Source organism: Coregonus clupeaformis, chromosome 1 (genome assembly GCF_020615455.1).
Source record: "Coregonus clupeaformis isolate EN_2021a chromosome 1, ASM2061545v1, whole genome shotgun sequence".
NCBI lineage: Eukaryota > Metazoa > Chordata > Actinopteri > Salmoniformes > Salmonidae > Coregonus > Coregonus clupeaformis.
The window spans coordinates 58,074,806-58,097,851 of record NC_059192.1 but is presented as its reverse complement, the minus strand read 5'-3'; the positions used below and the strand labels follow the sequence as shown (position 1 = coordinate 58,097,851).

The window sequence follows — 23,046 nt, the reverse complement described above, 5'->3', positions numbered from 1 at the left end:
CTTTAAATGCCTAGATGCCTGTAATGATGTAGGTCGGATGTAGGATGTGCAGCCGATGATAGGATGATGACTTACTCATTTTTTTGTAGTGCCAGGACCAGTTGTTCACCTTCTGCATCCAACACCAGCCTCAGTGAGGCAGGATGACTCTAGAACACAAACACATGACACGAGAGGTGAGGGGACGGGACACCCAGCAAGCAGGGCTTACATACTGGACAGGAAGTAGGAGGGCATGCTGGTAATGGGCTAGGAAGAGGGGTTCCAGTTCCCAGATCCCTGCCATTGATGGTTGTCATGACTAGGGCCCTGTTTTCCTGACTACGTTACCTGACCAGGAAAAGCTCTGGACTCTAACCATGACAGCTGACTTTTTGATGAGCACATATCACGCCTCTCCATTACTAATGATCCATCCCAGGATGACCCAGTCATAGACTCTTCCATTAGTACCGTTCATAATTGCCTTAGGTTAAAAACTTGGACATTTATATGAGATCAACAGTAATGAAAAAAACGATCTAATGTTGAACAGTAAATAAAACATTACCCCTTAGGTCTATAGCAATAATCTACCATGTCAGGTTGATGTTAGTCAGAAATCAACAGCAAAAAAACATATATCTTTGCAGAGCAAGTAGTGTTTTTCCTTGAGTGCAAGAACAAAAATTTGTAGGATTGTCTGCATATTTCAGTGCCGACTGACACTAATTTCCCCAGACCTCCTGCCTTTTCAGCACTCATGAGTTATGACCAAACTGGCCCATGGGAAAAAGCTGGGGATCTCATTCTGTCGCATAGTTTACGAGAGGCTATCAGATACTGTGTAACACACATACACAGACACACACACACACACACACACACACACACACACACACACACACACAGGGATGGAGAGCCTCCTTCTAGGAAATATTTGTATGGATTTATGTCCATGCTTCATGTTGTCATTAGAACTATTTTACTACACATGTAGAAGCAGGTACACAGACAAGTCATCCCCAAAGCCAACACCTCATTTGGCCGCCATTCCTTCCAGTTCTCTGCTGCTAATGATTGGAACGAACTGCAAAAATGTGTTCCAATCATTAGCAGCAGAGAACTGGAAGGAATGGTGGCCAAATGAGGTGTTGGCTTTGGGGATGACTTGTTTGACTCTTATCTACCTCACTAACTTTAAGCATCAGTTGTCTGAGCAGCTTACCGATCACTGCACCTGTACACAGCCCATCTGTAATTATCCCACCCAACTACCTCATCCCAATATTGTTATTTATTTTGCTCATTTGCATCCAAGTATCTCTTTTTGCACATCTATCACTCCAGTGTTAATACTAAATTGTAATTATTTTGCACTATAGCCTATTTATTGCCTTACCTCCATAACTTACTACATTTGCACACATTGTGTTATTGACTGTATGTTTTGTTTATCCCATGTGTAACTCTGTGTTGTTGTTGTGCTTTGCTTTATCTTGGCCAGGTCGCAGTTGTAAATGAGAACTTGTTCTCAACTGGCCTACCTAGTTAAATAAAGGTGAAAAAAAAAAGAAAAAAAAAGCAGGCATGCATTTTGACTGCACCCTGACTTAGTCTGTGGAAGCACTGTCTTAAACCCCACGGAATTCACGGATAGACACAGATATGCAGGGACCAGGGAGACAGGCAGAGATAAAGATAGACAGAGAGACAGAGTGACCATTTGTCTCAGTCAGATAATACTAAGACAGATGAGACTTGGCTTAGGCCTGCTGGGCTCTGTTCAGGTTAGGGCTGTTTCTCTGCCAGAAACCCAGTAGTTTGACAGTAGGTCCATGGTGGGTCCATTTGTGGTTTAGAAAGGGCAGGACTGTTCATGTCAGGTCATCACCCCACTGTCCTGACTCAGGATGACTGTGATATTGGCATGCTACTTCTAGTGGCACCGAAAACAGCTCAATAAAAATAACAGGGGAGGGAAAAATGAGTCAGGTATCATCTCTGATAAAATAATAATACAACTCAAGAATATGTTGGAATAGTCAACATGGCTATAACAGCTTGCTCCCGAACAATACAAATGGACATTGTTGTCAAACTCAATTGATTATGTAGTGTCATGACATTGGAATATCTCTCTAATAAAATACAATTAACTTTCACCTAAATTCTGTCCTAACTAAATACATAGAATCTCTTCATTGTTCCAGACAAAGCTATAACACATTCTGATGCATTACTTTGGCAGCCCTCATGACTCCTTCTCATTTCAGAGATGTTGTTGTTTTACTAATACCCTACCCATGTCATCAAAGTAAAGCTCAAGCTCAGCATTGAGGAAGTTGAGAAAGTGTGGAGTTGAGAGACTAACATAGTATTTCCTCCAGCTAGGAAAAACCTATCCACTCAGGTATAATCTGAGGGATACATCTTGGAAAGAAATAGCTGTTTTAAATATTCTGGGAGTACTACTCAACACTCCCCCGTTTTCCTTGTCTGGAACGGTATCGTTGTGGTGCAGTGGGGGATCCCGGATTTCAAACATTAATTTCTCTCACTAAGTCCTCGTGGGCTGAACGCATTGGGTTTCCCCATCTGAAGCTACCCTTAAACCACAGACTCAATTGCAGAATGTGCTCAATTTGCTCAAAGACCCCATGTAATAGCAGAGATAAAATGTGCTGATTTCCCTGGTTTTAATAACTGAATGGATTTCAGGCATTACACATGGTTGATAGAAAGAACCTCTAATATGTCTTATACATCCTTGCTGTGATTACAGTTCTGGTATGTCAAGGATGATAAGTGTTAGGATGCATTTGCTAGCCATCCACAACTAAGCTCATCTGTCCAATACATTTTAGCACAATGGTTAGATGGTTTCAAATCCGGTTGCTACCTGACTTTGTTACAACACCAGACTGTTTAGGGAAAAAAAGGTGGTCTATAGCCAGTGGTGTGCGTCTAGCCTTCTCCTATCCCCCAAACAATTTAAAAAATGTTGCTTTTTATGCACTGATGATTTGTAGAGTATAGGAAGCTGGCAAATTGGGGGAATAATTACACAGTGTGTGGAGCCTCAGGGCCTATCTCATACGAAACAAACAACAGAGGGGCCATTCAACACGGTGGGGAGTGAGCTTTCAGTAACAACCACAAAGGGGAATCAGCTGAGGATAAACAGAGATGGGGAATTATTAGGAGCTCATGACTGGAACAACAGAAGAGACCAGAGGCAGTCCGGCAGGCAAGCTGACATCTGTGGTTGGCTGAGTTAGGAGCAGTGTATTAGCATTAACCAGGGCCGCTAAAAGGCTGCATTATGAATATTTACCCTGGACTTGAGCTGGCTGACTGGTTTGCGCTCCTGCCCTTCCAGCAGGAAAGGTACCGTGGTGTCATAGTGTTGGGGCTCAGGGACGGCACTGTGCAGCACACTCTGGTTGCCTGTTAAAAGATCAATAGCAGTGATTAGTGATGTAATCAATGGAAGTGATTTGTACTGAGTGGGTATGAGTAGTGGGATACTGATGTCTATCTGGTCTCTGTTAAGTAGACACTTGACCCGAGGTGACCTGACTGAGAGAATGTTAATGTATAATGAGAATGACATAACCCCTTACTTCACTGGTTGTGGCGGCAGTCAACCATGAGATTATGGAGAATGACATGAAATGTTAAACAGTCTTTTGAACATGTGATTGTTTCATGATTTAGCTTCAGGTCACCTCAAGTAAAATGTGTTGCTCTATTGTTTACATGACCTTGAATTCATTAAACACTAAATGCCCAATTTATGTAAAGGTTGTAAGTCACTTGAGGGAACCAAACTGTTCAAAAAAACATTCACAATAAATATAACACTACTACACGCATCCATTTTTTTAAAACACACCATATGGGTTTCAGAAAAAGGCAGCCCTCAGACGAACTGTACAGCAAAGTACTTTAGACATATTGCCTTTGGAAACCGACGGTATTGCTTTTCCAAACACAGTGCAAGCTCTCTCTTATTCGACTGTAAAACAGTGGTGTCCCCAAAGAGTCCCTGTTCTGCAGTAAGACCACAGACACAACATCAATAATGGATGCTTTCACACAACTCATCAGGAACACAGCTTTAACAATATATCTCGACAGCACTGCTGCACAAACCAACCTACTGCTGTGCTGTGCATTAAAGCAATTTCTCTGTTATACTGTTAATCGATATAAAGCGCTTTTCCCCCCAATTTGTTGTTCTATTGTAAATCTATTATTTTCACATTAAAAGCAACTTCTTTACCCTCCTGGTAAGGTGAATTCACCGGGGGTTTTATGTAATCAGTTAGACAAGCTAGACACATACAGGAAGCTGTCCATTTGAGTATTTACATGCAAGCAGACAGTGTATATGTATGCATGTATGTATATACACTGCTCAAAAAAATAAAGGGAACACTTAAACAACACAATGTAACTTCAAGTCAATCACACTTCTGTGAAATCAAACTGTCCACTTGGGAAGCAACACTGATTGACAATACATTTCACATGCTGTTGTGCAAATGGAATAGACAACAGGTGGAAATTATAGGCAATTAGCAAGACACCCCCAATAAAGGACTGGTTTTGCAGGTGGTGACCACAGACCACTTCTCAGTTCCTATGCTTCCTGGCTGATGTTTTGGTCACTTTTGACTGCTGGCGGTGCTTTCACTCTAGTGGTAGCATGAGACGGAGTCTACAACCCACACAAGTGGCTCAGGTAGTGCAGCTCATCCAGGATGGCACATCAATGCGAGCTGTGGCAAGAAGATTTGCTTTGTCTGTCAGCGTAGTGTCCAGAGCATGGAGGCACTACCAGGAGACAGGCCAGTACATCAGGAGACGTGGAGGAGGCCGTAGGAGGGCAACAACCCAGCAGCAGGACTGCTACCTCCGCCTTTGTGCAAGGAGGAGCAGGAGGAGCACTGCCAGAGCCCTGCAAAATGACCTCCAGCAGGCCACAAATGTGCATGTGTCTGCTCAAACGGTCAGAAACAGACTGCATGAGGGTGGTATGAGGGCCCGACGTCCATAGGTGGGGGTTGTGCTTACAGCCCAACACCGTGCAGGACGTTTGGCATTTGCCAGAGAACACCAAGATTGGCAAATTCGCCACTGGCGCCCTGTGCTCTTCACAGATGAAAGCAGGTTCACACTGAGCACATGTGACAGACGTGACGGAGTCTGGAGACGCCGTGGAGAACATTCTGCTGCCTGCAACATCCTCCAGCATGACCGGTTTGGCGGTGGGTCAGTCATGGTGTGGGGTGGCATTTCTTTGGGGGGCCGCACAGCCCTCCATGTGCTCGCCAGAGGTAGCCTGACTGCCATTAGGTACCGAGATGAGATCCTCAGACCCCTTGTGAGACCATATGCTGGTGCGGTTGGCCCTGGGTTCCTCCTAATGCAAGACAATGCTAGACCTCATGTGGCTGGAGTGTGTCAGCAGTTCCTGCAAGAGGAAGGCATTGATGCTATGGACTGGCCCGCCCGTTCCCCAGACCTGAATCCAATTGAGCACATCTGGGACATCATGTCTCGCTCCATCCACCAACGCCACGTTGCACCACAGACTGTCCAGGAGTTGGTGGATGCTTTAGTCCAGGTCTGGGAGGAGATCCCTCAGGAGACCATCCGCCACCTCATCAGGAGCATGCCCAGGCGTTGTAGGGAGGTCATACAGGCACGTGGAGGCCACACACACTACTGAGCCTCATTTTTACTTGTTTTTAGGACATTACATCAAAGTTGGATCAGCCTGTAGTGTGGTTTTCCACTTTAATTTTGAGGGTGAATCCAGACCTCCATGGGTTGATAAATTTGATTTCCATTGATAATTTTTGTGTGATTTTGTTGTCAGCACATTCAACTATGTAAAGAAAAAAGTATTTAATGAGATCATTCAGATCTAGGATGAGATTAGGAGCACTCCCTTTAAGAGTGTGCTCCTAATCTCAGCTCGTTACCTGTATAAAAGACACCTGGGAGACAGAAATCTTTCTGATTGAGAGTGGGTCAAATACTTTTTTCCCTCATTAAAATGCAAATACATTTATAAAAATTTTGACATGCGTTTTTCTGGATTTGTTTGTTGTTATTCTGTCTCTCACTGTTCAAATAAACATACCATTAAAATGATAGACTGATCATGTCTTTGTCAGTGGGCAAACGTACAAAATCAGCAGGGGATCAAATACTTTTTTCCCTCACTGTATAGAGAGAGAGAGAGAGAGAGAGAGAGAGAGAGAGAGAGAGAGAGAGAGAGAGAGAGAGAGAGAGAGAGAGAGAGAGAGAGAGAGAGAGAGAGAGAGAGAGAGAGAGAGAGAGAGAGAGAGAGAGAGAGAGAGAGAGAGACCATTCTATATTTTGATCTAGATAGAAAATATATTGCCATTTTACTTGAACGTTGAAAGGTTGAGCGAGTGAGGGGAGCTACAAACATTTCAGATATTCAATAACTAATGACATCAATCTAACTTCAATGATCTTGGAATGAATAACTATCTATTGAAGTCAATAGGGTTGCACCCATTCTGTTAGCACTAACAAAGGCCAATCAAATTTTGTAGCATGTATCTTTTAAATGCCTGCGCTTCTAGCAGCAAAGACTTTAATGTCATCTCATCACTCTGAAAGTATAGTACTAAAGTTCAAAGGCAGACCCATTTATAAGACACAAGCCTCCTTTGAACGAGCCAGTTATGGTTTTAGGGCTAATGCTACAACATCAAAGAAAAATGCTTTACAATTCCCCTTGTTAAAACTTTACTGTATCACTTTGCACACAATAAAATACCCAGTCGTTGAAACAGTTCCTATTAGAAGTCCTACTCTTACACTAATAAAACCTATAGCTAGCGCTAGCTCTCTCGTCTGTGATGTTTATGATCATTCAAATAAAACTGTATTTGTCACATGCTTCGTAAACAACAGGTGTAGATGTGCGCATGTTATGTGTGTGTGGGCGTATATAGTGTGTGTGTGTGTGTGTGTGTGTGTGAACAGAGTCAGTGCAGGAGAGAGTGCAAAAAAGTGTATGTGTGTGTTGGGGTGTGTATGTGTGTGTTGGGGTGTCAGTGTAAGTATGTGTGAGTGTGTGGATAGAGTCCAGTGTGTGTGCATAGATGTCAGTGCAAGAGAGTTAGTGCAGAAAAGGGTCAATGCAGGTTGTCCGGGTAGCCATTTGATTAGCTATTTAGCAGGCTTGTTTAGCAGTCATGACTTGGGGGTAGAAGCTGATAAGGGTCCTGTTGGTTCCAGACTTGGTTCACTGGTACCGCTTGCCGTGTGGAAATAAAGAGAACAGTATATGGCTTGGGTGGCTAGAGTCTTTGACAACTGTTTGGGCTTCCTCTGACACCGCCTTGTATAGAGGTCCTGGATGGCAGGGAGGTTGGCCCCAGGGATGTACTGGGCCGTACTCACCACCCTCTGTAGCTCCTTGCGGTCGGATGCCTTGTAGTTGCCGTACCAGTCAAGATGCCCTCAATGGTGCAGCTGTAGAACCTTTTGAGGATCTGAGGGCCCATGCCAAATCTTTTCAGCCTTCTGAGGGGGAAGAGGTCCTGTCGTGCCCTCTTCACAACTGTGTGGGTATGTGTGGACCATGTTCATTCCTTAGTGATGTGGACACAGAGGAAGCTCTCGACCCGCTCAATTACAGCCCCATTGCTGTGGATGGGGGCGTGCACACCCCTCCGTTTCCTGTAGTCCATGATCAGCTCCTTTATCTTGCTGACATTAAGGGAGAGGTTGTTGTCCTGGCACCACACTGCCAGGTCTCTGACCTCCTCCCTATAGGCTGCCTCATCATTGTCGGTGATCATTCCTACTACCATTGTGTCGTCAGCAAACTTGATGATGGTGTTGGAGTTGTGCGTGGCCACGCAGTTGTGGGTGAATAGGGAGGATAGGAGGGAACAAAGCACACCCGAGGGGCCCCCGTGTTGATGGTCAGCATGGCAGATGTGTTGTTGCATACCCTCACCGCCTGGGGTCACCACATCAGGAAGTCCAAGATCCATTTGCAAAGGGAGGTGTTCAGTCCCAGGGTCCTGCGCTTGGAGGGAACTATGGTTATGAATGCTGAGCTGTAGTCAATGAACAGCATTCTTACATAGGTATTATTTTTGTCCAGGTGAGTGAGGGCAGTGTGGAGTGCAATAGAGATTGCGTCATCTGTGGATCTGTTGGGGCAGTACGCGAATTGGAGTGGGTCCAGGGTGTCTGGGATAATAGTGTTGATGTGAGCCATGACCAGACTTTCAAAGCATTTCATGTCTATAGATGTGAGTGCTACGGGGCGATAGTCATATAGTCATTCCTTCTGGCCCAGCGGCCTTGCGAATGTTAACCTGTTTAAAGTTCTTACTCACACGGCCACAGAGAGCGAGATCACACAGTCGTCCGGAACAGCTGGTGCTCTCATGCATTTTTCTGTTCAAGTATGAAAAATGTATGCACTCACTAAACTGTAAGTCGCTCTGGATAAGAGCGTCTGCTAAATGACTAAAATGAAAAATGTAAAACTGTTTAATGTTGCTTGCCTCGGAGCGAGCATAGAAGGCATTTATCTCGTCTGGTAGGCTCGTGTCGCTGGGCAGTTTGTAGCTGGGTTTCCTTTTGTAATCCGTGATAGTTTGCAAACCCTGCCACATCCGTCGAGCGTCAGAGCCGGCGTAGTAGGATTTGATCTTAGTTGACGCTTTGCCTGTTTGATGGCTCATCGGAGGTCATAGCGGGATTCCTTATAAGTGTCCGGATTAGTGTCCCGCTCCTTGAAAGCAGCAGCTCTAGCCTTTAGCTCAGTGCGGATGTTGCCTGTAATCCATGTCTTCTGGTTGGGGTATGTACGTACGGTCAATGTGGGGATGATGTCGTCGATGCACTTATTAATGAAGCCGGTGACTGATGTGGTAAACTCAATGTTATCGGATAAATCACAGAACATATTTTACATTTTACATTTACATTTTAGTCATTTAGCAGATGCTCTTATCCAGAGCGACTTACAGTTAGTGAGTGCATACATTTTTGTTTTCCATACTGGTCCCCCGTGGGAAACAAACCCCCAACCCTGGCGTTGCAAACGGCATGCTCTACCCACTGAGCTACACGGGACTATTATATGCTTATTATATGCTTATATATGTGTGACACATAGTATTCAAATGTTTATTACATATTAATCCCTTATACGTGACAATACAAGTTAACAATATGTGTTACGGAGCATTATTTCAGTGATACTTGTAGTTATGGTAATAAAACATTAGAACCAAAAAACTACAAAACACACAAAAACAATTTGGAATCCTATTAATGTTATTTTTTTCTCTCATCACTTCTCAATTCAGCCATTTTACTGTTTTAAGCCGTTCCCACTTGTCCCTTTGTTGCATCCGGGAAGCGCTTCATGACAGCATCCAGTCAGATGAATTCATGAATATAATTTTTATGTCTCAGTTATTAACATATTCCAGTCTGTGCTAGCAAAACAGTCCTGTATATTAGCATCCGCTTCAGCGGACCACTTCCGTATTGAGTGCATCACTGGTACGTCCTGTTTTAGTTTCTGCTTGTAAGCAGGAAGCAGGAGGATAGAGTCATGGTCTGATTTGCCAAAGGGAAGGCGAGGGGGGGCCTTGTATGCGTTTCTGTGTGCGGAGTAAAAGTGCTCTAGAGTTTTGTCGCCTCCAGTTGCACAGGTGACATGTTGGTAAAAATTAGGTAAAATTGATTTCAGTTTCCCTGCATTAAAATCACCAGCCAAGAGAAATGCCGCCTCTGGATGAGCATTTTCTTGTTTGCTTATGGCCCTATACAGCTCGTTGTGTGTGGTCTTAGTGCCAGCATTGGTTTGTGATGGTAAATAGACAACTCCAAAAAACACTCTTGGTAAATAGTATGGTCTGCAGCTTATCATGAGGTATTCTAACTCCGGTGCGGAAAAACTTGAGACTTCCTTAACATTAGAGATCGCACACCAGCTGTTGTTAACAAAGAGACACACCCCTCCTCCCTTTGTCTTACCCGAGTCTGTCTTCTGGTCTTGAAGATGCATAGAAAAACCAGCGAGATGTACACTTGTATACAAAAGTATGTGGACACCCTTTTGTGGATTAAGCTATTTCAGCCACACCCGTTGCTGACAGGTGTATAAAAAATGAGCACACAGCCATGCAATCTCTATAGACAAATATTGGCAGTAGAATGGCCTTATTGAAGAGCTCAGTGACTTTCAACGTGGCACCATCATAGGATGCCACCTTTCCAACAAGTCAGTTTCTTCTGTTAAGGGAGATCCCTGAAGTGTGTGTGTGTGTGTGTGTGTGTGTGTATACAGTATGTGTGAGTTAGGGTGGGGCTCCCTATGCCTGACGTGGTGGGTTAGTGGGATCCGCCTCCTGCAGGCACTCCCATCCCTCAGGAGCTTCAGAGGAATCATCTGCTTAGGAGCCACTTTTCAACTTGTTCTCTGCAGACACAGGATTCCGCCTCCGAGCTCTGGGGATCTCAGCATGGGGACCTGGGGATTCTGGCTTTCAGTAACTGATCATGCATGTAGGAACACCTAACAGCCAGCTGAGGAGAAGCACGCTCCAGCTATCAGCTCAGTGTCCCCAGCACAGGGGTTTTAGTGAAGACACTAAATGTTGATTCATCTGAAAACACACATGGATGTTGAGTTCTAATCAAAGGGCCCTTCAACTCTACATTCTTGCAAGCATGTGTAATGAATACTCAGGGAGAAAAAGGTGTAGATTCACGCGCAGAGCGCGGCAGGTGTTTATTTCGCCTTTGCAGAAGGCAGGAGTCGTGGTCACAGGCAGGCAATGGTCATACACAGGTAGGCAAACAGGCAGGAGAATCAAAAACTAGGACTGAAGGCTATACAGTGGGGAAAAAAGTATTTAGTCAGCCACCAATTGTGCAAGTTCTCCCACTTAAAAAGATGAGAGAGGCCTGTAATTTTCATCATAGGTACAGGTCAACTATGACAGACAAAATGTGATTTTTTTTCCTCCAGAAAATCACATTGTAGGACTTTTAATGAATTTATTTGGAAAATAAGTATTTGGTCAATAACTAAAGTTTCTCAATACTTTGTTATATACCCTTTGTTGGCAATGACACAGGTCAAACGTTTTCTGTAAGTCTTCACAAGGTTTTCACACACTGTTGCTGGTATTTTGGCCCATTCCTCCATGCAGATCTCCTCTAGAGCAGTGATGTTTTGGGGCTGTCTCTGGGCAACATGGACTTTCAACTCCCTCAAAACATTTTCTATGGGGTTGAGATCTGGAGACTGGCTAGGCCACTCCAGGACCTTGAAATGCTTCTTACGAAGCCACTCCTTCGTTGCCCGGGCGGTGTGTTTGGGATCATTGTCATGCTGAAAGACCCAGCCACGTTTCATCTTCAATGCCCTTGCTGATGGAAGGAGGTTTTCACTCAAAATCTCACGATACATGGCCCTATCATTCTCTCCTTTACACGGATCAGTCATCCTGGTCCCTTTGCAGAAAAACAGCCCCAAAGCATGATGTTTCCACCCCCATGCTTCACAGTAGGTATGGTGTTCTTTGGATGCAACTCAGCATTCTTTGTCCTCCAAACACGATGAGTTGAGTTTTTACCAAAAAGTTATATTTTGGTTTCATCTGACATTCTCCCAATCCTCTTCTGGATCATCCAAATGCACTCTAGCAAACTTCAGACAGGCCTGGACATGTACTGGCTTAAGCAGGGGGACACGTCTGGCACTGCAGGATTTGAGTCCCTGGCGGCGTAGTGTGTTACTGATGGTAGGCTTTGTTACTTTGGTCCCAGCTCTCTGCAGGTCATTCACTAGGTCCCCCCGTGTGGTTCTGGGATTTTTGCTCACCGTTCTTGTGATCATTTTGACCCCACGGGGTGAGATCTTGCGTGGAGCCCCAGATCGAGGGAGATTATCAGTGGTCTTGTATGTCTTCCATTTCCTAATAATTGCTCCCACAGTTGATTTCTTCAAACCAAGCTGCTTACCTATTGCAGATTCAGTCTTCCCAGCCTGGTGCAGGTCTACAATTTTGTTTCTGGTGTCCATTGACAGCTCTTTGCTCTTGGCCATAGTGGAGTTTGGAGTGTGACTGTTTGAGGTTGTGGACAGGTGTCTTTTATACTGATAACAAGTTCAAACAGGTGCCATTAATATAGGTAACGAGTGGAGGACAGAGGAGCCTCTTAAAGAAGAAGTTACAGGTCTGTGAGAGCCAGAAATCTTGCTTGTTTGTAGGTGACCAAATACTTACTTTCCACCATAATTTGCAAATAAATTCATTAAAAATCCTACAATGTGATTTTCTGGAGAAAATAATTCTCAATTTGTCTGTCATACTTGACGTGTACCTATGATGAAAATTACAGGCCTCTCTCATCTTTTTATGTGGGAGAACTTGCACAATTGGTGGCTGACTAAATACTTTTTTTCCCCACTGTAACTGGTTCTCACAAACGAGCTAGGAAAAGGCTTAGTAGAGTCAAAACGAACAATACCTCACAAGGCACAAACAGAATGAACTGAACTAAATAAGGAGCTGATGACACCAGGTGAGTAACAAATACAGGTGAAATCAATGAACAAAAATGAAAGACAGGGCTACGTTCAAGAACACAAGGTTGACGAAAAAAATAAATACAGAACCTTACAGCATGTGTGCATGCACACACATATAAACAGGTATCAGGCAAAGCACATATCATACTCTATAGAACTACCTATATTTTTACATTTTTGTCATTTACCAGACGCTCTTATCCAGAGTGTCTTACAGTAGTGAGTGCATACATTTTACCTCTCAGATCTCACCTTTCAAGAAGTATTTCATTTCGTATACTATTCTCTCAGTACCTCTGCTCACCATCAAAAGCATTCTAAAGGTCAGTCCATAAAACTGACCAGGGTAAAATGGCTAGAATCTATTAAATAATGAGTAAGATGTGTAGTTACACAGTCGTGACACAGCACTTTCTAGTGTTGATTAGTTCAAAAAAGAAGTGACTGTAGGACATATTTATCCTGCTCTGACAGCTACATTCAATGTCAGATTGTATTTTCCACAATCTTTGTGTCAAGTGTGTCACACAAAGTACATAGCAATTGAGTGATGGTGACACTGCCCAAACCAATAGTGGCATGGTGCTTAGAAAGTCCTCAAAACTGCAACTGTCCCGATGATCACGCACGCACACACACATGCACCCACCCACACACTGCATGTGTCTGTCACAATGAAGCCCTCTCCATCATTCCTTTCTTTACCTCTCAGTTGTCATTTAGGCTCACCTAACATGGCCCCACTATTGGAACACCCCAACATGAACCTCCTTTTATGCAGGCCTAATAAGGACATCCAACTGAGAAGACAGGCATCTAGCATGGCACCTCTTTCCATGAGTATGCCCATAGAGGGCATGGGGTTCATGCCTCACACTGATAATGTCAAAAAGCACTCACTCTGAGTGCTTTTTGTCTGTGCCTAGTGTGGTCATCTATTCTGCTGCTGTGTCCACTACAAAGAACTCTCAGGTTCGGGAATGCCTGGCTAATATGAAGCCTTCCTCTCTGTGCCTGTCAGCAATGTACTGCAGAACTATGGCAACTAGGGGTTTTGTTACTGAGTTTTTTATATGTAGTTAATTATGTTTTGAGGAACTGTTTGCTGGCTGACATTTGTGTAGACTTGAAAAAACTATTTTGTCAAACGAAACATTGACGATGAAATGTGTTTTTCTTATTTTTTTCTACAATGAGGTGTGTTTACAGATTATATGGTGACTCATAACAAGTGTGTGGACACACATGTGAGTGTGATACTCACTTGTGCACTCATGTGTGCATGCATCTGTGTCGGGATGCGTGTCAGGTTGTGTTTGTCTGTTAGCTCCCAGGGTGGTGCAGCAGCAGCAGGGTCTGGCGAGCAGCAGGCAGCTAAATCACACAGACAACTTTAATGACCAATGACAGCTAACAGAGAGAGACACTCATAACTGTTTATCACAGTCCCAAAACGACAACAACTAATGCCAACATGTCGCCATAATGTCAAAGGCAGCCAATGAACTGGAGGGAGGAGTGGCAACGGTGGCTGCCGTCAGCCAACCATCAGCATTCCATAGCATTCTGAGGGGATACAAGAGTTACATCCAAGGAAACGGTGATGAGCGCTACACTCCTCAGGGAAAGAGTGCGTGTGTGTGTGCTTGTGTGTGTTTGTGTGTGTGTGTTTCTCTGTGTGTCCATGTTTGTGTAGTCAGAGTAAAATCTTCTCTCCCCGGCCCCTACTTACTATTTTTGACATTACAACCAACGACATTATAATGAATGCAGCGCACCAGGGCAGCAGTCTGACTGAATAGATCATATCCTCAAATCTAATCAAGGTAATTTGGCTCCCTAGTCTAATTATTTATTGAAGCCTGGATAAATCACAGGTTGTACACAACCTTGTTTAAATCCATGTAGGCTAATAGGAATAAACAAGATTAAGAGTTTATCGGTCTGAAATGAAACAGACATTCACTAAGATGCTATTTTCAAAGCAGACCGATTGCCCATTCATCTTTGTTGTTTGACAACCCTGTAGTTACACACACATCATTCCTCTAGCCTTACAGCATGTGATTATGGTTTAGCAACCAAATTAATTTTTCTTTGGATTGACAGTCCAGCTTTTCTGGAAGGTCTGGGAGACTCCCCCTCCTTTGACAATCACCATTGAACACACAGTAGGATCTTACAGCCTCTATGGCAATGAATTATATGAATTGTGATATGAACCCACAATGGCACTGAGTCTGAACTATCCTTTCAGTTTTCTCCAAATTGCCGGTGAGAAGGTGAAAATTCTCGAACTATCACCTTTTGAGCAAGTTCTACGAGACCTTGAATCTTTACCTCCCTGCTACGTCCCACACATGGCTATCAAATTACACATCAGTATCTTATTATAAGAGTAGAGCACGTCCAATATTTCACATTTGTTGATGATGAAGACTCATTTCTCTCTGCCTCCTTCTTTCCACTCCTCTCCTCTTTTGACCTCACCCTCTCACCGTCCCCCCCTACTCACAAGGCAGGCAATACGCTTGACCTCATCTTCACTAGATGCTGCTCCTCTACTAATCTCACTGCAACTCCCCTCCATGTCTCCGACCACTACTTTGTTTCCTTTTCTCTCTCGCTCTCCTCCCACACTACTCACTCTGCCCCTACACAGATGGTAATGCGCCGCCGCAACCTTCGCTCTCTCTCTCCCACTACTCTCTCCTCTTCCATCCTATCATCTCTTCCCTCTGCTCAATCCTTCTCCCTCCAATCTCCTGATTCTGCCTCCTCAACCCTCCTCTCCTCCCTTTCTGCATCCTTTGACTCTCTGTGTCCCCTATCCTCCCGGCCGGCTCGGTCCTCCCCTCCAGCTCCGTGGCTTGATGACTCATTGCGAGCTCACAGAACAGAGCTCCGGGCAGCGGAGCGGAAATGGAAGAAAACTAAACTCCCTGCCGACCTGGCATTTTTTCACTCCCTCCTCTCTACATTTTCTTCATCTGTTTCTGCTGCTAAGGCCACCTTCTACCACTCTAAATTCCAAGCATCTGCCTCTAACCCTAGGAAGCTCTTTGCCACCTTTTCCTCCCTCCTGAATCCCCCCCTCTCTCTTTTTGGATGACTTCGTCAACCACTTTGAAAAGAAGGTTGACGACATCCGATCCTCGTTTGTTAAGTCTAATGACACTGCTGGTCCTGCTCACACTGCCCTACCCTATGCTTTGACTTCTTTCTCCCCTCTCTCTCCAGATAAAATCCTGCGACTTGTGACTGCAGGCCGCCCAACAACCTGCCCGCTTGACCCCATCCCCTCCTCTCTTCTCCAGACCATCTCCGGTGACCTTCTCCCCTACCTCACCTCGCTGATCAACTCATCCTTGACCGCTGGCCATGTCCCTTCCGTCTTCAAGAGAGCGAGAGTTGCTCCCCTTCTCAAAAAACCAACACTCGACCCCACTGATGTCAACAACTACAGACCAGTATCCCTTCTTTCTTTTCTTTCCAAAACTATTGAGCGTGCCGTCTTTAGCCAACTCTCTTGCTATCTCTCTCAGAATGACCTTCTTGATCCAAACCAATCAGGTTTCAGGACTGGTCATTCAACTGAGACTGCTCTTCTCTGTGTCACGGAGGCTCTCCGCACTGCTAAAGCTAACTATCTCTCCTCTGCTCTTGTCCTTCTAGACCTGTCTGCTGCCTTTGATACTGTGAACCATCAGATCCTCCCTCTCCACCCTCTCCGAGCTGGGCATCTCCGGCGCGGCTCACTCCTGGATTGCGTCCTACCTGACCGGTCGCTCCTACCAAGTGGCGTGGCGAGAAGCTGTCTCCGCACCACGTGCTCTCACCACTGGTGTCCCCCAGGGCTCAGTTCTAGGCCCTCTCCTTTTCTCCCCTATACACCAAGTCACTTGGCTCTGTCATATCCTCACACGGCCTCTCCTATCATTGCTACGCTGACGATACACAACTAATCTTCTCCTTTCCCCCTTCTGATAACCAGGTGGCGAATCGCATCTCTGCATGTCTGGCAGACATATCAGTATGGATGACGGATCACCACCTCAAGCTGAACCCTGGCAAGACGGAGCTGCTCTTCCTCCCGGGGAAGGACTGCCCGTTCCATGATCTCGCCATCACGGCTGACAACTCCGTTGTGTCCTCCTCCCAGAGTGCGAAGAGCCTTGGCGTGACCCTGGACAACACCCTGTCGTTCTCCGCTAACATCAAGGCGGTGACCCGCTCCTGCAGGTTCATGCTCTACAACATTCGGAGAGTACGACCCTGCCTTACACAGGAAGCGGCACAGGTCCTAATCCAGGCACTTGTCATCTCCCGTCTGGATTACTGCAACTCGCTGTTGGCTGGCCTCCCTGCATGTGCCATTAAACCCCTACAACTCATCCAGAATGCCGCAGCCCGTCTGGTGTTCAACCTTCCCAAGTTCTCTCACGTCACCCCCCTCCTCCGCACACTCCACTGGCTTCCAGTTGAAGCTCGCATCCGTTACAAGACCATGGTGCTTGCCTTTGGAGCAGCGAGGGGAACGGCACCTCTGTACCTTCGGGCTCTGATCAGTCCCTACACCCAAACGAGGGCATTGCGTTCATCCACCTCTGGCCTGCTGGCTCCCCTTCCTCTGCGGAAGCATAGTTCCCACTCAGCCCAGTCAAAACTGTTCGCTGCTCTGGCACCCCAATGGTGGAACAAGCTCCCTCACGACGCCAGGACAGCGGAGTCACTCACCACCTTCCGGAGACATTTGAAACCCCACCTCTTTAAGGAATACCTGGGATAGGATAAAGCAATCCTTCTACCCCCCCACACACAGCGGAGTCGCTCACCACCTTCCGGAGACATTTGAAACCCCACCTCTTTAAGGAATACCTGGGATAGGATAAAGTAATCCTTCTACCCCCCCAAAAAAAATAATTGTAAAGTGGTTATCCCACTGGCTATAGGGTGAATGCATCAATTTGTGAGTCGCTCTGGACTAGAGCGTCTGCTAAATGACGTAAATGTGCCCTTGAGCAAGGCACTTAACCCTAATTGCTCCTGTAAGTCGCTCTGGATAAGAGCGTCTGCTAAATGACTAAAATGTAAATGATGTAAATGTAATGAAGACATTCCAACTACATGGTCTATACTGCAATTTAAAGTTAGAAGTTGATATCCTGCTGACATCAAAGCATGGTTTTGCCGTATTTCAATATACACTATGCTCAAACTATTTGTATATCCTGTTCAGAGCCATGCAGGTCCAGAGTGTAACCTTCTGTAGGTTTCTAAAATATATTCTGGTTGAATGGCCTTTCACAGAGTGCAGCAGATGGAACAATAACACTGTCATTATCAGTCCTCTCTTCTGTAATGAGGAGATGATGGAGAAACCATTTCTATGTCATGAATACACTAGGGTATAAGAGGTGTTATGAAACATAGGCCTATCCTAACCCATCTAATACTTACACTCACTAATGTTATGTTTCATGGACAGACCATAGAAGTTGCTCAAACACAATTCCACCCAGGTTACCAGATACCCACTACAAAACTCTCTTTATCCTAACAGTTTCTTAACTCCCCACTCCCTCTGTACCACTGACCGAGTCAGAAATGCTCTACTCAAGAGGGTGGGAGATGGAGGATAAGAGCTGTTCTGAGGCCAGTCCCTGTGGCTAAGTCCAGCTGACAGGCACAGATGCCCGAGGCTCTCACTAGATCCTCTCTCTGATCAAAGGACGCATCTCAAGTGTTATATTATCAGCAGTGTTTTAGCAATGTGCAAATAGTTGTAGTAGGAATAGTATGGGAAGATAAGTAAATAGATAAATATTGGTGGTATTTACAATGTTGTTTGGGCTGCACTGGTTGCCCTTCGCTCTCTGTCGCTTTTTCTCTCCCTCTCTGTCTATCAGTCTCTCTCTGTATGTCTTCCTGTCTCACACACACAGAGATTTGATTTTTTTTCTCTCACTCATACTGAACAGTAATAATGCATGAATATATAATTATTCATTTTGGTTTATGTATTTCTGCAATCTTAACATAAGCATGCAATGTGTGGTGTGTTAAACTCATCCACCCAGCACTGCTGTCACTGTCTGTCTGACTTTCCTGCTATTGTCTTATCTTACTGTGCAGGAAACAATAGCCACAGGATGCACCACAGTAACAAACCTCTCTCCCTCCCTCTCTGTCTTTCTCTCCCTCTAACACACACACACACACACACACATTTGTATTACATTTGGCCAAACAGAGATGCAGATTTTATTTTTATTTTTATGTGGAATTGCTTAAATCTGCTTATTTTTACATTTGTTTCCTGGGATCTTTGCATTAATGGATAACTAGGATAAAATAGCTGAATTAAGGTTGATTCCGTTTTAATCTATTTAGACTGACGTTGACAGACATTTGGTACCCACTGTAAACTGTATGTAGTGCAAAGAATAATAAAACTGTCAGCATGGCTAATTCAAATAGAGACTTACCATCATGTAAATTCAGAAGTGTGTTGTCTGTATTGCCCGTTGCAGTGGACATGGACAAGCCATAAAAAACAATCAGAAATGCAAAGTTATTCCAACTCCAGTTTGTCATGTTGCCCGGTTTGGGGGAAAATGCGTTCGGGTTGTATTATGGCACCGACCATACTATGCTGTCCACGATTGATTGACAGGATGCGGGATGCAAAGCAGTAGCCTAGAGTGAGATCAAGTCCGAAACACAGAGGAAGAACAATGTTTTACTCCTTAGAGCGGGACCACGAAAGAGGAGCTGTCAAAAACTTTTCATCCAAGCATGTTGAAATCCCTGCTTGTTGCGCTCAAAAACCTGGCAATTATGTCTCCAAGACATTGAGAAGTGAGTTTGAAAAAGGAGAAGTAGGCCGGAGCGACAGAAAACAGAGATAGCCTACATAAGAAGTCTGATTCACGAGACCAGCACACTCTTTAACATCGGAGCCGCTACACTCTTCTCCTCTGCAATGAGGGAGAAGCTATATGGACACGCCTGATGCCCAATTGATGACGTATATCGCGCAGCTGAGAGTCGAGTGGAGAAAATCTGTCTCCCTCCAGCAGGTGGCAATTTTTTGTTGTTTCGCCCTCCAAGCAAGGAGTTTTTCTATGGAGGTCAATGAGAGTGTCGAATTTGGATAAATTGAAATTATTTTTTCAAATGTTGAACAGCTTGTTGCGTTGTGGCCATAGACATAATTAATTGAATGGTTTTGGAATCTGTAACCCTGTCAATTTTACTGTTAAAGGAAAGATTCACGCATTTTGAATGTTATATCGTATATGTGCATCTCTGAGCGATGTTCTATCGATTCCCGGGACATTTCATGTTTTCAAGCAGGCAGAAATATAGCCGGTATAACGAGTTTTGCATCATGCTATATTGTGTGCTCCAAAAATTTATACTAATACAATTGCTCAGAGAAATAGATTTTGTTTCACAAGTAATACATTTTTTTCTAAAAAAAATTAGGGGTCAAAATGAAAGATTCTTTTCAATAAAGTAATCGAAAGTTTAGTATTTGGTCCCATATTTCTAACACGCAATGACTACATCAAGCTTTGTGACTACAAATTTATTGGATGCATTTACAGTTCGTTTTGGTTGTGTTTCAGATTATTTTGTGCACAATAGAAATGAATGGTAAATCATTGGTAATGGTGAGAGGTTAGCATGTCTTTGACCCTCTGTAACTTTCTCACTCATCATTATTCATGATTCATTCTATGCATAATCATGGTAGCATCCACAATAATGGTCCAGTCAGTGTGCCCCTTCCGCGAAATACAGTTGACTGATATTTTTTATAAAAAATTATGATAAAATGTGGGCTTAAAAATACATTTTTGAAATTAATTGAAGCCCCCAAAATAAAAATAAAGGACACATCTGAGGGGGCATGTGTGCTTTGGGCATGATGCCTCTGCCTGCTCCTGCACGTTTCTATGGACTGTGTATGCTGCAGGCTAAATGGACAGATGTCTCTTAGTAGGAGTAGTCAGTTCTAATGAATCTCCATGGCTCAAGTGTCTGCAAATTAAGGAAATTATGCCCATCTGGGTTGAATGTACTACTCTTTGCTACACTACAAAATACTTATTTTTTGACTATTTCTGTTGTTTATTGTATTTTAATTGGTGTTACCTATTTTCAAATTCAAATGTAAGTTGTACTCACAATTCAGCATGTTTCTGCTGCTTGTACAATGTCTGTTGAAAAACATTTAAAAACCATTCTCTCTCTCTCTCTCTCTCTCTCTCTCTCTCTCTCTCTCTCTCTCTCTCTCTCTCTCTCTCTCTCTCTCTCTCTCTCTCTCTCTCTCTCTCTCTCTCTCTCTCTCTCTCTCTCTCTCATTTGATCCCTTTTGACTCAACACATTTGAATCGTATAACCCCTAGTGCTAGATTAACTTTTCCTATAAATATTGACTATGTCTTTTTTTTGGAACATCTCTCCTTGATTCCTCTTATCTACACTGAACAAAAATATATATGCAACATTTAAAGTGTTGGTCCCATGTTTCATGAGCAGAAATAAAAAATCTCAGAAATATTCCTTACTCACAAAAATGCCTCTCAAATGTTGTGCACAAATTTGTTTACATCCCTGTTAGTGAGCATTTCTCCTAAACCAAGATAATCCATCCAGGTGTGGCATATAAAGAAGCTGATTAAACAGCATGATCATTACACAGGTGCACCTTGTGCTGGGGACAATAAAAGGCCACTTTAAAATGTGCAGTTTTGTCACACAACATAATGCCACAGATGTCTCACATTTTGAGGGAGCATGCAATTGGCATGCTGACTGCAGTAATGTCCACCAGAGCTGTTGCCAGATAATTTAATGTTAATTTATCTACCATAAGCTGCCTCCAACGTCGTTTCAGAGAATTTGGCAGTACGTTCAACCGGTCTCACAACCGCAGACCACGTGTACAGTAACCACGCCAGCCCAGGACCTCCACACCCGACTTCTTCACCTGCGGGATCGTCTGAGGGGGGTGGGTGTGGTGCTGAGGAGTATTTCTGTCTGTAATAAAGCCCTTTTGTGGGGAAAACTCATTCTGATTGGCTGGGCCTGGCTCCCCAGTGGGTGTGCCTGGCTGCCAAGTGGGTGGGCCTATGCCCTCCAAGGCTCACCCATCGCTGCACCCCTGCCCAGTCATGTGAAATACATAGATTAGGGCCTAATGAATTTATTTCAATTGACTGATTTCCTTATATGAACTGTAACTCAGTAAAATCTTTGAAATTGTTGCATGTTGCGTTTATATTTTTGTTCAGTACATTTTACATTTTGTACCTCTGTATGTCTTTCTGCTGGGAACCTTTTTCTAACTACCTTAGAATTGATCTTAGAATCATAATTTGGTTGGTGCTTATATTTGTCCTATTTCACACATGTACAAGTGTTTATTATACGCATGTGTGAATTGGAAATGTGTTTTTTGCATATCCCAACTCCTCCTGAGACATCCTCAGAGAGTGCGGTCTCAGCCAGGGTCAGCCATTGTCAACAGCGACCCTGAAGCAATTAGGGTTAAGTGCCTTGCTCAAGGGCACAGCAACAGATTTGAACTAGCGACCAGCTGCCAGAATACACTGTACCTTAGAATGTGTGGCTCATTAAATGGTTCAGCTTGTTCTCTACTTTTGTATCGCCTACATAAAATGCATTTTTCTGTTACCCTGAATCAGCTTGACTCAGACTAAACAGTAGTGACTCAAAGGAACACATCTGCTCTATTTCCAGGACGGAAGTTTAGAATCAAAAGCCTTGTGGGAAAACCCAGACAGTAGGCTATATGATCCAGAGTATGCTGCTCTATGCTCTTGAGATACCTAGGCATCCCTCTCCTCAATCTATAGGCTGTCAGTCTCTGCTCAGCCACTGGAACAGGGGTACTTTGCTAGTGGCTACAGAAAGTCATTCCCAAGAGAAGGTCAGTTCTATCAATACAGTGGTTTGTGGGTATCATTAAAATAACCAGTTTAGCCTAAAGGGGCATTTAGGCCCTCTATGGAATATACATGAATAGTTGCACTGTTATTTTCTGCCTGTGTCTCACATAGTTGCATAATGCCATAATTCTTTGTTACAAAGGCCTCATACAGTATGAAGATGTGGTCAGTCTCTTGCTGTACTGTACATGACAGCTTATCCTATGCAAAAGTGTCCTGGAATTTTGTTTAGCTGCCTGTCTCTAGTTTCACATGGAGTCTTTTCGGTTGTGTTCTCTACCCTCCAATTTATAGCACGGTGAGTCTTCTCACCATGAAGATGGATTTGGATCATTTCCGACATATTCCTTACACTACCCCCTAACCATGGAGATTGCTTTATGCTTTTCCCCGCATGTTCCAATACCGTCTCCATACCCATGAACACCGATCCTGTTTATATCTGTCATGTCAGTC

General features: G+C 44.1%; 1 protein-coding gene across 2 annotated transcripts in view; it reads right to left on the bottom strand.

Annotated features, from left to right (window-relative positions):
• LOC121571143 (disintegrin and metalloproteinase domain-containing protein 12) overlaps positions 1-19,580 on the bottom strand; it is a 168,457-nt gene extending 148,877 nt beyond the window's left edge. For both annotated transcript variants that reach the window (XM_041882461.1, XM_041882470.1), the window contains exons 1-3: positions 19,096-19,580; positions 3,317-3,429; positions 76-149 (exon numbers count right to left, since the gene is read on the bottom strand). In XM_041882461.1, the coding sequence (XP_041738395.1) occupies positions 76-149; positions 3,317-3,429; positions 19,096-19,204 (296 nt within the window). In that variant the 5' untranslated portion in view covers positions 19,205-19,580. The remainder of the gene's footprint in view (positions 1-75; positions 150-3,316; positions 3,430-19,095) is intronic.
• Positions 19,581-23,046: the final 3,466 nt, after the last annotated feature.